This window comes from Peromyscus leucopus, chromosome 5 (genome assembly GCF_004664715.2).
Source record: "Peromyscus leucopus breed LL Stock chromosome 5, UCI_PerLeu_2.1, whole genome shotgun sequence".
In the NCBI taxonomy this organism is placed as follows: Eukaryota; Metazoa; Chordata; class Mammalia; order Rodentia; family Cricetidae; genus Peromyscus; species Peromyscus leucopus.
Window position 1 is genome coordinate 70710569 of NC_051067.1, and position 16432 is coordinate 70727000.

Here is a 16432-nt window from a genome sequence, read left to right on the forward strand (position 1 = left end):
CCTGGGGCTGGAGTTAAGGTGTTTGAGCTGCATGGGAACTGAACATGAGGGTCCTCTGCAAGAACAGTGTACATTCTTAAACCAGTACTGTTCCCACTGATGACTAAGCCTTCTCTCCAGCTACCTAAAGTAAAAAAATACCTCTGTTATTGAAACAAGGTTTCACATAGCCCAAGCTGACTGAAAACTCATTGTAATTAACTGAGGATGACCTTGAACTTCTGTATGACTGAGGATGACCTTGAACTTCTAATCATCCTGTCTCTGCCTCCCAAATGCTGGGATTATAGGCCTTCACTTATTCCAGTTTTATAATTTACTTTTTTTATTATCTGTGTTTGTGGCCTCTGTGGATTTGGAAATTAGATTTCCTGTAGCTAAAAGTTACAGCCCATGAGCCTGTTGTGGATGCTGAGAACCAGACTGTTCCTCTAAGACGAGTACATCACTAAGCCATCTCTCCAGCCCTAACAGATTATTAATAGGCAAGTTTATTTCCTGCACTCAGTTATTGAGACTCTGTTTTCATCACTCTCCCAAAAGAAAAAAAGAAATTAAAAGATTAAGTTGATATTTTTATTTTATTCTTCACAGTCTGAATAAATTTTTATTAACTTACTCTCTTTTAGACCATCCACGTTTCAGTAGTCATATGTACACATCTACGAGTATGTATAATTTGTATTACTTTACAGGAATAGCAGCCTATGTATTAGATTAAAAGATGCTGATGATTAAACCCAAGGACTTGGACATACTAAGCAAACCCTTAACCAGTGAGCCAAAGCTGCAGCCCTGCCCATGCTGGACTATCTGGGCCCTTGGTCCTCCGAAGTTTTTGTGACTGTAGACACAGTGATGCTGTACTTTGTTCATTCTTCTTCTCTTGTGCTGGGATTGAACCCAGGTCCTCACTGTTTTGCCCTTAAGCTACACTCCAGCCCATTTGCCTTTATTTTGAAGTTATTTGGTATACATGTGCTTAGCATTTTCTTTATTTTTATTTTTATTTTTTATTGTTTAAAATTAATTTATTTTTCTAATATCAGCTTGATAGAGTATGCATTCTTATCTTAATAGTGAGATGTTTCGGGCTGGAGAGATGGCTCAGTGGTTAAGAGTGCTGGCTGCTCTTCCAGAGTTCCTGAGTTCAATTCCCAGCAACCACATGGTGGCTCACAACCATCCGTAATGAGATCTGGTGCCCTCTTCTGGCCTGCAGGCATGTATGCAGGCAGAACACTGAATACATAATAAATAAAGAAATCTTTAAAAAAAAATAGTGAGATGTTTCATTGAGGCTTGCTCAGTAATTGAGTAAAACCGAAATTTATTATAAGCCACAGTCATCCTAGGGACCTCCATGCTATATATATATAGCCTCCATGATTCTGTGGGTTGTAGTCTGATTGTTCTTTGTTTTATATCTAGAATCCACTTATGAGTGAGTACATACCATGATTGTCTTTCTGGGTTTGGGTTACCTCACTCAGGATGATTTTTTTCTAGTTCCATCCATTTGCCTGCAAATTTCATGCTTTCATTGTTTTTCTCTGCTGAGTAGTACTCCATTGTGTATATGTACCACATTTTTTTCATTCATTTTTCAGTTGACAGGCATCTAGGTTGTTTCCAGGTTCTGGCTATTACAAATAGTGCTGCTATGAACATAGTTGAGCATGTATCTTTATGGTGTGAATCAGCATTCCTTGGCTATATGCCCAAGAGTGGGATGGCTGGGTCTTGAGGTAGTTCGATTCCTAATTTTCTGAGAAACCGCCATACTGATTTCCACAGTGGTTGTACAAGTTTACATTCCCACCAACAGTGGAGGAGTGTTCCCTTTGCTCCACATCCTCACCAACATTGACTGTCATTGGTGTTTTTGATCGTAGCCATTCTGACAGGTGTAAGGTTAGGTATCTCAGAGTCCTTTTGATTTTGCATTTCTCTAATGATTAAGAATGTTGAGCATTTCTTTAAATGCCTTTCAGCCATTTGTGATTCTTGTTTTGTGAATTCTCTGTTTAGCTCTTTAGCCCATTTTTTAATTGGACTGTTTAGTATTTTGATGTCTAGTTTCTTGTTCTTTATATACTGTGGAGATCAATCCTCTGTCCGATGTGGGGTTGGTGAAGATCTTTTCCCATTCTGTTGGCTGTCTTTTTGTCTTATTGACTGTGTCTTTTGCCCTGCAAAAGCTTCTCAATTTCGAGAGGTCCCATTTATTAATTGTTGTGCTCAGGGTCTGTGCTGTTGGTGTTATATTTAGGAATAGCATATTCATTATTGTGCTTTTGTGTGTTAGTTTGAATTCTAGGATAATAGCTATTTAGCTGCAAGTAAGATTTCATTCTAGTCTGCTTTCTGGTATGTTTGAATAGACAGTTGGCAGCTTGTTCTCTTCAGGCTTGGCCTTCTTTTTTCATCCAAAGAAGAACGTTCTTTTATTTCAGAATATGTTCTTTTCTAGAAGAAAAGTATGATGGCTGACACCCGTAGCCTCAGCACTTTGGAGGCTGAGGCAGGAGGATTGAGGACAGGTAGCATTACATAGTGAGTACCTTGGGTTACAGAGTGAGACCCTGAACTCAAAAAGGAAAAAAATGTACTATCTTCCTTGTCTTCAAATACTGTCAACTCATTCAATTTTCTTCTCTAACTATGATTTAGGTGTATGAGACTTTCATTTTGTTTTTCATGTCTTCTATTTGTTTTGTGTGTGTGCTTATATTATGGAAGCTAGCTGTTTTCATATTTATGCTTATTGTTTATCTAGTGAGTTAAAAAAGTTCAGTCTAAACTGGGCGGTGATGGTGCACCCCTTTAATCCCAGCACTCTGGAGGCAGAGGCAGGAGGATCTCTGTGAGTTCAAGGCCAGCCTAGTCTACAGAGCAAGTCCAGCCAGGACTGTTATACAGAGAAACCCTGTCTTGTGGGGAAAAAACCAAAAAGGTTTCACCCTAAACCATCTGTAGATCACTACCCATTTTCATTCATGTTTTTGAGAAGATGGATTCGTTGATTCATTTTTAATTTTCACTTTGTATTTTATTTCATGGTATTCTCCCCCCCCCCCCCTTTTGATACAGGGTTTCTCTGTGTAACTGCCCTGGCTTTCCTGGAACTTGTTTTGTAGACCAGGCTGGCCTCAAATTCAGAGATCCACCTGCCTCTGCCTCCCACATGCTGGGATTAAAGGTGTCCACCACCATGCTCTGCTCCATTTTTTTCTTTAACCAATTTGTTTTTATTTGTGTATGTGTGTGCATGCTTGTCTCTTATGCATATGTAGATGTTGGAAGATGGCTTGAAGTTCCTTCTCTCCTTACACTATGTTGGTACCTCAGATTGTCAGGATTGGCAGCAAGTACATTTACCCTTGGAGCCATTATTATGGCCCTAAATTTAAAAAAAAAATTTTTCCTCTTAAAACCCAAGCTAAATCTTTGTGTATTTTGTACTTGCTCCTCTTATAATTCAATGTGGTTAGGATGGGTGTGGTGGCCCATACCTTTAATCCTGGCTCTCAGAAGGCAGTTTGAAGCCTGCCTGATCAACATAATGAGCTCCAGGAAAGTCAGGACTACATAGACTTTGTCTCAAAAACAAAACAAAACAAAAAACAAAAAAAACCAAAAACCCCAGAAAAAGTTCTATATAGTTAATCTTCATGGTAGTCTATAAATTGAGTTTTCTTTTTCCTTTTTCTTTCCCCCCAAGTCAGGGTTTCTCTGTGAAACAGTCCTGGCTGTCCTGGAACTCACTCTGTAGACCAGGCTGGCCTCGAACTCACAGAGATCCACCTGCCTTTGCCTCCAGAGTGCTGGGATTAAAAGCGTGCGCCACCGATTCCAGGCAGATTGAGCTTTCTTTTTAGCATTTTTTCCATTTTTCTCTCCTTTCCAACACTTTGGTCTTCCCTTTGTATGTGTGTAAGCTGCTGCAAAGTGAACCCAGGACCTCATGCATATTTAGCATATGCTGCCTTTCTTGTCTCACTCTATAGCCCATGTTCATGTGGAGCTCACTATATGACCTAGACTAATCTTGAATTTGGAGGCCATCTTTTTACCTCTCTCTCCCAAGTACTGAGATTATAGCCATGTACTGTCAGTTTCTAATTATTTGTGAATGTTCTTTCAGAATTTAATACCCTCTACTCCAAATGCTAGGGATTGAACTCAGACTCTCTCCCATGTAAGGCATGTTCTCTATCACTGAGTTACATCTCCAACCAGGATTTTAATATTTTTTTCTTTTTCTTTTTCCTTTTTTTTTTTTCCTCCAGAGAGAGTTTCTCTGTGTTAATAGCCCTGGCTGTCCTGGAACACATTGTAGACCAGGTTGGCCTTAAACTTGCAGAGATCTGCCTCCCAGTGCTGAGATCCAAGGGTGTGTGTACCACACCTGGCTAATATTTTCTTCTTATCCAGGTTAATTCTGATACTTTTTTTTTTTTTTTTTTTAGTGATTATTCTGGACACACAATCTTTTTTTTCCTTAGTTTTTGGAGACAGGGTTTCTTTGTGTAGCCCTGGTTGTCCTGGAACTTACTCTATATACCAGGCTAGCCTCCATCCACCTGCCTTTGTCTCCCAAGTGCTGGGATTAAAGGCATGCACCACCATGCCTGACCTGGCGCACATTCTTTTAAGTTGCTAATTTAGGAAAAATTAGTTCAGGTCAGAGAAATGTTTCTGGATTATATCTTTGATAATTTCCTCATTTTTTTATATTCATAATTTGAGGTATGCTTTTGAGTTTGGGCCTTGGATCCTGTTATTAATTGATCTTAATTTTTATTTATTATTTTGTATTTAACTTTCAGTTTTTTCTTTTGTTATTTTCATGTGATAGTTTACTTTGTTTTTTTAATTCTTTATATAATCATTTGAAGTTCTGTTGAGGTTTTGCTTTGTTTTAATTTTCTGAAATACTGTTTTGTTCCTAGGCTTCCATTTACTTCTTCATTTTTAGTGTGATCTCACTTTTCTGTCTCAGCTGTCCTGTCTTGTGGTCTAGATTTACTTACCTCTCTCTTTTAAAAGACAGGGTCTTACAATATAGTACTTGCTGGCCTCCAACTCCTTACATAGATCAGGCTGATCTTGAACTGCCTGTGTTTCATGAGTGCTGGTGTTGCAGGCGTATGCCACCATCCCTGGTACCTGCCTCGATTTCTTTTGGTTTACTATCTCCAGAAAATTCACCATTGTAGTTTCTTTGTAGAGGAGAAAGATAGTTACCTGGTAGTGTGTAGTGGAGACATGAAATTGATTTGATTGCTTTTCCAGTTACATCTAGTTCTTCCTGATTTCTCCCTTACTAGAAAACACTTGTATATTCATGGCCTATCACTGTACACATGAATTCCTCCATCCTGCATTGGCTGGGATCTAGTTCCTCCTGTTTTCCAAACTATGTAACACATGGTGAATTAATTTTGGAATTGTCTTATTTATGGTTTAGGCAGTCTGTAGATTTTCTTGTTTTGGTGCTGGTCGAGTCCAGTGCCTGTTACAGGCTAAGCACAACACTGCTACAGAGCTACATCCTATTCTCCTTGGAAGTTCTTTACCTCTTGTCTGTCCTTTTTAATGTCTAGAATTTTAGAGCTATTTTTTTGCTTTTTATATTTGTGGCTTCATGCCTTTGTATCTCACTATTGTTACCTAATAGATACTTGAGGCAGAGAGAAGATAGCTTTTAAATGAAATGAACTACCTGCACTACTTTTCCAATTGTTTTCCAACTTGAAATTCTCCTGCCTCAGCCTTCTGAGTACTGATACTATAGGCATATGCTGCCATGTCAGGCTTTTTTTTGAGGTCTTGCTTTAGAAGGTAGTAGCTAACGGCCTCTAGCTTCAATTTGTCAGTTTCTATTTGATTTTTTCCTACTCATTTGTGATTGGAATCTTCCCTTTGGTTCTGCTTTTCTTTTATATGTTCACCATTGGTCTTTTCCCCTTCATTGGCAAACTTCATGGAAGAATAAATAGTAGTTTACTTTGTCAGCTGTCTGCCATATTCTCTTAGCTTAATGATTGAGAAATAGCTACTTATTATAACTGAGAGCATTTGCAATCTGCCTTTGCTGTTCACACTCTCATCATGGGCACTGCCTACCTATATTATCCCTGTTTCCTTTTGGTGACCATTAAATAAAGTTCCCTGCCTAAGAAGATCTTTACTTAGGATCAGAAAAACGATCAACCTTGGAAATTTCCTTCTTTTTGTTAGATAAGTGAAACACTTTGTGTTTTTCTTTTGTCCTCGATACTAGGCAGCCCAGAATCAAATCTGGTCTTTAGTTACATCAGTCACATTAATCTTATTAGTGTATTTGTTTTCTCTTCCTCCTTTCATTGGGGTTAGGACTTCACTTCTTGTCTCTGCTTCTCTGCATGTTGATTTCATTCTCTTATACTACAGACTCTCTACTACATGAGGCTGGAACCATGACTGCTGGCAGCTCTTGACTTTCATCTTCCCAGCCCCTTCTACCAGGAAAAAGGGGCTCTTTTGAAGAATCCTGAGAAGGACTCTGACCTGTCTTGGATCATGTACCCACCATCCCTCTGGCTGGAGTGGGGAGGGTTCTATGAATTGCAACCCTCACTAGAGCTACATAGTTGGAGTCAGGGGTAAGAGCAGTTCCCTGATTCTGGTGGGTGGGTGCTGTTTGAAGAAAGGGAATATTATGAACAGATGTACACTAGATGGCTTATAATTCTGGCTTTAATACTTTATTATTATTATTACATAGGTCCTTTACTACCTTAAGTACTTTTCTTAAAATTTAAGCCTAAGTACATAGAGTATTATAAATATGTTTGTTTACCCTTCAAACTACTATATTTGGCTTTTAATTCTTCCACGAGTTATTTTGCTGTTATTAGAATGACCAAATCTAATTTTTTTTCATTAATTTGATTCTACTTGATTGATTTTTGACATTTAAACCATTTTGCCAAGCTAGGTGTGGTGATATAGATTAATAATCCTAGCACTTGGGAGGTGGAAACATGAAGATCAGAAGTGTTAAGCCCAGCCTCCATGCTACATGAGACCTGGTCAAGAACCCCAGACAACAAAATTAGAGCTCCAGAGATCGTTCAAGTTTTTTCATGACTTCCTAAACACTACTAGTTTGTTTGTTTGTTCGGTTTTTGTTTTTTGAGACAGTTTCTCATTGTAGCCCTGGCTGTCCTGGAACTTGCTCTGTAGACCAGGATGGCCTTAAACAGGCCTACCTGTGCCTCCCGAGTGCTGGGGTTGTGTGCCACCACTGCCCTGATGTTACTTTGTTTTTACCCCAGGTGTTTGAACAGTGATGTTTTGATTCCTTTTGACACTATTTTCTTACTGTAAAATTTAAGTTATGCGATTGCTCTTCTCGCTTGTTTATTTGATTATCTCATTCATGGGGAACAATATTGTTAATTTTTCTACTTCTGTTGTCATTGCTGTGAGGCTCTAAGCCCTGTTTTTTGTTTTTTTTCTAGATTATTGCAATGGCTTTATTTGGTTATTTAATGTTTTTTTTACATTTTGTGTGTTGGGTGGGTATGTGCCTGTGAATGCAGGTGCCCATCAAGGTCAGTTCCTGTAGTTGAAATTACAGGCAGTATGATGTGAGTGCTGAGAACTGAATGTAGGTCTGCTACAAGTGAACAGCCATCTCACTAGCCTCACCCCTTAAGTTTTCATATTTTTGTAGGGTGATACAATTGACATTGTATAAAAAATAAAATGTCAGGGCTGGGGATTAGCTCAGTGGTAGTGCTTGCCTAGCAAGTGCAAGGCCTTAGGTTCGGTCCTCAGCTCCAGAAAAAAAAAAAAAAAAGAAAATGTTAAAATATAAACAAAACAAAAAAAATAGGGCTGGAGAGATGGCTCAGCCATTAAAGGCTAGGCTCACAACCAAAATTATAAAAAAATAAAACATTAAAAGCAAAAAAAAAAAAAATTAAGGCAAAAAAATTCTCCTCCTCCTAAGGCCTAGGGTTATGGTTCAGTGGTAGTGTTTACTTAGCATCAGATGGGAATCCTTGGATTCAATTCTCAGCACCAAAAACTTAAACTTGTTCATATATTTCTTTCTCCTTTAGTTCTGTTGCTTCTGGCCCTACGTAAAGCACAGTTTTTGTCAATTCCTTTCCTGCTTGTGTAGACTAAACTAGCTTCAAACTTGCATCAGTACTCTTTTTTTTTTTTTTTTTTTTTTTTTTTTTTTGGTTTTTCGAGACAGGGTTTCTCTGTGTAGCTTTGCGCTTTTTCCTGGGACTCACTTGATAGCCCAGGCTGGCCTCGAACTCACAGAGATCCGCCTGGCTCTGCCTCCCGAGTGCTGGGATTAAAGGCGTGCGCCACCACCGCCCGGCTTGCATCAGTACTCTTACTGTGGCTCAGCTCATTAGTAATTTTCCAAGTCTTTCTGTATGCACATGCAAAACACAGTCTGCCTTTTCTTTATCAATCTCATCCTCCCAGTACTCCTCCGTTTGTCCTCTCAATCTTATCTCCTAGGAGGATAGTGATTGCTTATTCCTCTCGTTAAAATACCACTTAGTTCCCACAGTTGAAGTATTAGTACAGGGCAAAACATTTTCTTTCTACTAGTTTGTATTTTTACTAAAATTAAAGGAAGGCTTGGGGTAAAGTAAAGGGATGTATCTCAATTGTAGATTGCTTATGTAGTATAGTGTGTATAATAAGCTCCTGGCCTTGATTCCAGAACCCCTTCTTCCCCAAAGAAAAGAAAGAAGGAAAAAGAAAGCAGACCCAAAAACCCTATATAATTTTTTTTCTTTTATTATTTCTGTGTTTATTTTTGAGACAGGGCCTCTCTGTGTACTCCTTCCTGTCTGAAATAGAACTTGCTGTGTAGAGCATGCTGGTCTTAAACTAACGGACCAGCCTGCCTCTTCCTCCTGAGGGCTGAGACTAGAATGCAATGCTGCCCCAGGGAAAACAATCTTTTCTTTTTTTTTTTCTTTTCTTTCTGTCTTTTTTGGATTTTTTGAGACAGGGTTTTTAACAGTTCTGGCTGTCCAAGAACTCACTTTGTAAACTAGGCTAGCCTTGAATTCACAGAAATCTGCCTGCTAGGGTTAAAGGTGTGTGCTCCACCAATGCCTGACTGAAAATTACTTTCTTTAAGGTACTCACAAAAGTGATCTCTGGGGACCAGATCAGTAGTTAATAGCATTTTGCTCTTGTGTAGGACCCTGGGTAAAGTTCCCTGCCACCCATTTCTGACCTCTGTGGGTACCAGGCATGCAAGTAGTACACATACATGCATGTAGGTAAGACATCTCTATACACATAAAAAAGAAATCTCTAAAAATGTCTGGTTTTCTCTCATCTTTTTTTTTCCCCCTTTTTCCTTCAAGACGGTTTCTCAATGTAGCCCTGGTTATCCTGGAACTCACTCTATAGACCAGGTTGGCCTCAAACTCCCAGAGATCTGCCTGCTTCTGCTTCCTGAGCGCTGAAATTAAAGCCATGTGCCACCACTGCCCAGCTTGGTCAGGTTTTTTATTGTTGACTAAGCCTCATTTTCTCAGCTGCAGAATAGCATAGCACTCTTAGACTACAGCATGAGCTTATATGCTATGAGCCTATATAGTGGAGTGCATTATTTTAGTCTTTCTTTTTTATACATTTTATTTTAATTTACTTTTTTAAAAAGATTTATTTTGTATGAGTGTTTTACCTGCATGTATGCCTGTGTATCTCATGTAATGCCTGGTGTCTGAGGAAGTGGTGAGCCTCCCCATGGCTGCTGGGAATCCAACCCAGGCCTTTGCAAGAATAAGTGTTCTTTAACCACTAAGCCAACTTTTCTGTCACATGTCTTTCAACAACGACTATGCTGACATGAGATATGCAGGCACTGTTTATTTATCTATCGATTTTGGCATACACTATTGAGCATCTTTAAAAAATTGTATTATTGCTTTCTGTGTATAAGTGTTTGCCTGCATGTATGTCTTCACCACATATGTGCCTGATGCCCACTGAGGTCAGGGGAGAGTATTGGTATTGTGGGTGCTGGGGATGGAACCCATGTCCTCTACAGACACAAGAGTAACAAGTGCTCCTACCTGCCAAGCCAACTCTCCTAGTGAGCATTTTAAGCCTCATGTCGTCTTCTTCCTTCCTTCCTTCCTTCCTTCCTTCCTTCCTTCCTTCCTTCCTTCCTTCCTTCCTTCCTTCCTTCCTTCCTTTTTCATTTATTTATTATGTATACAGCATGTATGACTGCAGGCCAGAAGAGGGCACCAGATCTCATTATAGATGGTTGTGAGCCACCATGTGGTTGCTGGGAATTGAACTCAGGACCTCTGGAAGAGCAGTCAGTGCTCTTAACCTCTGAACCCTCTCTCCAGGCCCCTCTTTTTTTAAAGAAATATAGGAGGGTCTGTCTGTCTGTCTGTCTGTCTGTCTGTCTGTCTGTCTGTCTCTCTCTCTCTCTCTCTCTCTCTCTCTCTCTCGCCATCACTTGCAGTTTTCCTGTAGCACTTTTTTCTTAATCAAAGAGGAAATGCGAGGCATAGATAAATATATAGTATTTTGTTCAGGCTCCAGTGAAAAATAGCTTGAGACTTAGGTACTTCAGAAATTGGTGATCTTTTTTTTTTTTTAAAGATTTAATATTTATTATGTATACAGTGTTCTGTCTGCACACACCCCTGCAGGCCAGAAGAGGGCATCAGATCTCACTACAGATGGTTGTGAGCCACCATGTGGTTGCTGGGAATTGAACTCAGGACCTTTGGAAGAACAAGCAGTGCTCTTAACCTCTGAGCCATCTCTCCAGCCCGAAATTGGTGATCTTAAATATGCTGTTATATGCTTTAGTTTATGTGTTCAGTGTGTTTTTCTGAGACAGATAGACTTGAACTGACAGCCTCATGAATGTAAACTTGACATTATTTTACAATAGAAGTAAAGTCTTAATAGCGTCTATGTGATAAGGTTGGAGGTGTACCATCATTTATTAGAACGGCACTCTTTCATGGCTGAATTGTCTCATATTTATTTTACTAATTTTTGCCATTGTTCAAGTCCCATAATTTCTATTTTTACTCCCTTTACCTTGAAAATAGGATGAGAAAATTTGTAAGAATGGATTTTCTACTCCTGTTAACTTTGAGGGCAGTGTAGTATTGAATTTTTTACCCCCCTCTCTTTCAAATATACTTTATCCTTGGTCTGTCTTTTGTTTGGAGCCAGCTTCTTGACTTGTAGTTTTGACTGGCTTTGAACTCATGATCCTTCCATTCAGTATTCAGAGTGCTGGGATTATGGGCCTCTGACTGTCAGCATTCCTCCGTTGCTGTAATTCTTTGTGCAGGCTGAGGCCTTGTAGGCTTCCCTCACTCTCCAATTTGGCATGTGTGTTGTCCTTATTGAGCTCAGGGTTAGTCAGTCATGGTAGTGAGACTTTACGGCAGTAGCTTCTGGCACTACCAGCAGACGCAGCCTCACACTGAACTCCTTGATTCTCTTCGTTTTGTAATCAGTCTCTCTGCCATTCTTCCACTATGTTCCCTAGCCTTAGGTACTGAAGTATTTGTATATGTAACCATTGCAGGTGGGCTCCACAACTATGTATTTTGATTGATAGTTTTATGTAATGGTCTCTGTCTGTTGGAAATCTCTCTCTCTCTCTTTATTTTTATTTTTTTAAAGATTCATTTATTCTTGGGGGCTGGAGAGATGGCTCAGCCATTAGGACCTGGGCTTACTTTCCAGCATCCACATGGCAGCTCCAAACTGTAACTCCAGTTCCAAGGGCTTCAATACCCTCACACAGACATAGATGTAAACAAAACACCAATACACATAAAATAAAAATTAAAAATAAGTTTTACTTATTATGTGTATGAGTGTTTTGACTACTTGTGTGTGTATGTGCACTGCACATGTGCAGTGTCCATGGGCTACAAGAGGGCACTGGATCCCTGGAACTGGAGTTGCAGATGGTTGGGACATCTGCTATGTGGGTCCTGGGAACAGGAACTGGGTCCTCTGCAAGAGTAGCCAGCACTGTTTTAGCTGTTGAGCCGTCTCTCTCCAGCTCTGGTTTTTGTTTTTGTGTTTTAATCTAGATTCTATGTATGAGATAAATTTTAGTCCAATACGTAGTATTTTCTTTATGGATTATCCTTTTGGTGTTAAATTTAATAGCTTTATAGCTTTTTATGTAAGGCTCGACCCTAGCAACCCCCCCCCTTTTTTTTTTTTAAGAAATGGTGGTTTACATTTAAATCTGTGATCCATTTTATGTTAATTTTTTTTTGTTTTTTGAGGCAGGGTTTCTCTGTGTAGTCCTGGCTGTTCTGGAATTCTGTAGACCTCCTTTGTGATGGGATTAAAGGCATGTGCCACTTTGCCTGGCTATTTTAAGTTAAATTTTAAGCCCATGGGTGTCTTGCTCGTTTGAAACATCTGTCTTACTTTTTTTCTACCTGTGCCCTCTTCACACTTTAGAAATCAAACCATAGCCTTTTGCATTCTTGGCAAATATCCTAACACTGAACTATCCCCAGCTCCAGCCCTTGGCTTCTGAGCCTCTACCTACTAGGTGCTAGGATGAACACCATGCTGAGCTTGTTTTTTTCCTTTCATTTTGAGACAGTCTCTGAATGTAGCCCTGGCTGTTCTGGAAGGAACTCTTTGTGTAGATCAGTCCTGCCTCTGCCTCTATAGAGTTCTGGGATTAAAGGTGTGCTCCACAATGCCTAGTCAAGCTGAAATCTTTAAAATACATGTATCAAATGCTGTACATTTCCCATTCAACTATGTATGGTGTAAGTCCTTTGAAAGTAGTGCCTATGTCCTCATTTGAGTTTTAGTTTTAATTTTATGACAATATGACATTTTTTTTACATGAAGGAATTTTTTTGTTTCTGATCTTGTATGATTTATCATGTTTTACATTTCCTTTTTTTTTTTTTTTTTTTTTTTTTGAGACAGGGTTTCTCTGTGTAATTCTGGCTGTCCTGGAGTTTGATCTGTAGACCAGGAACTTGATTTGGCCTTGGGAGATAAGCGTGTGCCACCCCACTTGGTTTTTTTACCTTTCTGGATTCTGGTAGTCGATATTTATTAGGGTGCCTTTTTTATGTATAATTATAATTTTTTTAGTTTTAATTATGTGTATATGTGTGTGTTTGTGTATTTACCACGTGTATGCAGGTGGCTAGAGGACATTGGATTCCCTGGAGCTAGAGTTCAGATGCCTGAACTATGCTGTTTGGGTGCTAGGACTGGAGTCCGGGTGCTCTAGAAGAGAACAGTCTGTCTCTCCAGCCCCTCTCTCTAGTTGTTTAAACAAAGCTCTTGCCATGAAGGCCTGGCTCACCTGAAACCTGCCACCTAAACCAGACTGGCTCAAACTTGCAGTGGGTGTGCTGGTTCTGCCTACCAGGCATTAGGATTACAGGTGTGAGCCAACATGCTTGGGGTATACTTGAGGGTCCCCCCCCCATGATCTATGTCCACATTTTTAACCAGATAAAAAAGGGTTTACTATTAGATTCTCTTTATGTTTTCTGTATTATCTCTTTTGTGACTGACTATAAATACATTTGGTTTTTTGACACTGTTAAGCTAACTGAAGTTCACCTTTCAGATTCTCTCCCCCTTGTTTCACTCAGGTTATTGAAAGTTACTTGAGGGTCTGGGGAGATGGCTCAGCAGTGAAGTTCTTGTTGGATAAGCTTGAGGATCTGGGTTTGGATTCCCAGCACTCACATAAGAAGCCGGGAAGTGTGGTCCCAACCCAGAAAGGCAGAGTTAGGGGATCTTTGTGATTTTCTATCAGTTCAGTCTAGCCAGTTGGTAAGTTCCAGGCTCAGTGAGAGACCCTGTCTAGAAAAATAAGGTGGAGGGTCATAGAGTAAAACATGTGATGTCAGCCTCTGGCTTATATGCTCACATGCATAGGTGTGTCCACCCTACACTCCACACATTTGCAAAGACATGCATATATCACACCATGTACAATAAACAAACATTACTTGGTTTTATGTGCTGTGAACCAGTTTTTCCTGTTAAACCTTGTGATTTTTATGTTTATAATTTCAAATTTTTATTTTATTTATTTTTTTTTTTGAATCAGGGTCTCAGGTAGTCTAAGCTCCGGATCCTCCTGCCTTTTCCTTTCAAGTGCTGGGATTATAGGCAGTTAGTAATATGGCTTAAATTTTAAATTAACCCCCCCCCCCCCCACACACACACAAGATTTCTCTGTGTAACAATTCTGGCTGGTCTTGAACTCACAGAGATCTGCCTGCCTCTGCCTCCCAGTGCTGGGATTAAAGGAGTGTGCCACCACTGCCTACCAAATTTTTAAGTGTTTTGTTATTACTTGCTTGCTTCCTCTAGCTTTTTGCTTATTTAGCCATTATAACTGTTTTAAAGGACTTGTCTAATAGTTATCTGCATTTCATTACTGGTTTGATTAATTCTTATTTCATTACAGGGTAGAATTTCCTGCTTTTGTATTAGTCATAAATTTTTCCCTGTGTGCTTGAGTGTGCGTGTGTATGTGTATGTGTGTATTTATGTATTGTGTGTGTATGTGGGTATGTGTTTGGCTCTGTTCAAGAGTGTGAGAATGTATGTGCATGCCATGGTGAGTGTGTGGAGGTAAGGGGCAACAACTTCAGTGTTTGGGGGTCAGTTCTGTTTTCCTCCCATGGGTTCTAGGTGTTAAACTCAGGTTATCAGGATTGCCCTGCAAACAAACACTTACCTACCAAGCCATCTTTCCAGCCCTCTCCTGTTTTTTCTTATCCCTCTGATGTGATGTTCTGGCTTTTGGGAGAATGTATTAGTCACTTTGTGTAATGTTGGACATTGTTCCCTCTGATTCTTCCTGGCTTCGGATAGGCCCTTACATGTAAGTGCTGATTTGGTATTCAACTAAAAGTTCTAGAATGAGCCTTTGTAGATTTCTTCATTTCTCTCTCTCTCTCCAGCTGTCTACTCATTGCTGGTCTCCTTTGTGAACTCTAGCCACCTTGGCTTCCTTGGACTCCCAGCTCCATTTCCTCAACTTGGGGAGACCACAGGCCCTGTCTGGGTACCTCCTCCCTGTTCCTCGGCCTGAAAGCTCTCCCAAGGCAGTAAGCTGGGCACTCTGTGGCTCGTGTCATTTGTTCCTGTCTCCTAGGTACCATTGTCTTGTTTCTTGTCTAGTATCTCCAGTGCTGTTGTTTTACCCATTTTGTTAGGTTTTTGTTATTTCATATAAGAAAGCTGAGTCGAGTTCCTTCTGTTCACTGCATCTTGATGGAAGTCATGTCATTGTGATAGTTGGGGTGTCATTGTGAGCAGTTGATAGTGAGCATGTCGTGGTTTGTGTGTTGGCCTGAGTTCTCAGTCTGCTCAGAGCTTTAGCTTCTTTTAATTTCTCTCTCTAGTTTAATTTGCATAAGGTGTTTATGTGTTGGAGATACCAGTCTTTGTTAGAGAAATGTTTTATATATACTTCTTCAAATCTATATAATTCACCTATTTATTTTCTTAATTGTACCCGTAAGCAGAAATATTTAAATCTGATGAAGTCTAATTTGTCAGTGTTTTCTTTTATAGTTGTTGCTTACTGTGAGCTAAGACACTTTGCCTAACCCTGAAGTCATGAAGGTAATTTCCTTTAAATTTTTTATTTTTTGCTAATTTATATTTAGGTCTGTGACACATTTCACATTATTTTTGTAGGTTTCAGTTTTTATATATGGCTATGCAGTTACTTTTGTAGGAAACTGGTCTTGACTGCATTGCTGTGTAGAGCATGCTGTAATGTAAAGTGAGCCCTCTTGGAGAACTTCACCTTCTTCAATTAGTCTGTTCATCTAGCCTCGTTTTTATCACGTGTTCCAAATTTTTTTTTTCCTTTTCTTCGAGACAGGTTTCTTTGTGTAGTTTTGGTGCCTGTCCTGGATCTTGCTCTGTAGACCAGGCTGGCCTTGAACTCACAGAGATGAACCTGGCTCTGCCTCCCGAGTGCTGGGATTAAAGGCATGTGCCACCACCGCCCAGCTGTTCCAAATATTTGTAATTTATTATAATTCTTTTTTTTTTTTTCATGATAGGGTTTCTTTGTGTAACCCTGACTACTCTAGACCAGGCTGACCTTGAACTTACAGAGATATGCCTGCCTCTACCTACCTCTCAAGCGCTGGGGTTAAAGACATTTGCTACCATTGCCCAGCGTTTTTATTATAAATCTTGAAGTTAAAATTGCAAGTCTTTTTTTTTTTTTTTTGGTTTTTCGAGACAGGGTTTCTCTGTGTAGCTTTGCGCCTTTCCTGGAGCTCACTTGGTAGCCCAGGCTGGCCTCGAACTCACAGAGATCCGCCTGGCTCTGCCTCTCGAGTGCTGGGATTAAAGGCGTGCGCCACCACCA

The 16432-nt window shown here is 39.8% G+C and overlaps 1 protein-coding gene across 15 annotated transcripts in view; it reads left to right on the top strand.

Annotated features, from left to right (window-relative positions):
• Positions 1–16432, top strand: part of Mllt10 (MLLT10 histone lysine methyltransferase DOT1L cofactor) — a 172965-nt gene that overhangs the window by 9649 nt on the left and 146884 nt on the right. Inside the window, exons 1-3 of one of the 15 annotated variants that reach the window (XM_037205988.1) lie at positions 6471–6650; positions 15003–15196; positions 15619–15669. The exons of 10 other annotated variants lie outside the window; for them this stretch is intronic. In XM_037205988.1, coding sequence (XP_037061883.1) covers positions 15664–15669 — 6 coding nt within the window. In that variant the 5' untranslated portion in view covers positions 6471–6650; positions 15003–15196; positions 15619–15663. Of the gene's footprint in view, positions 1–6470; positions 6651–15002; positions 15197–15618; positions 15670–16432 lie in introns of those variants that run through there. 4 more of the 15 variants (XM_028870476.2, XM_028870474.2, XM_037205987.1 and 1 more) reach the window with 4 other exon arrangements.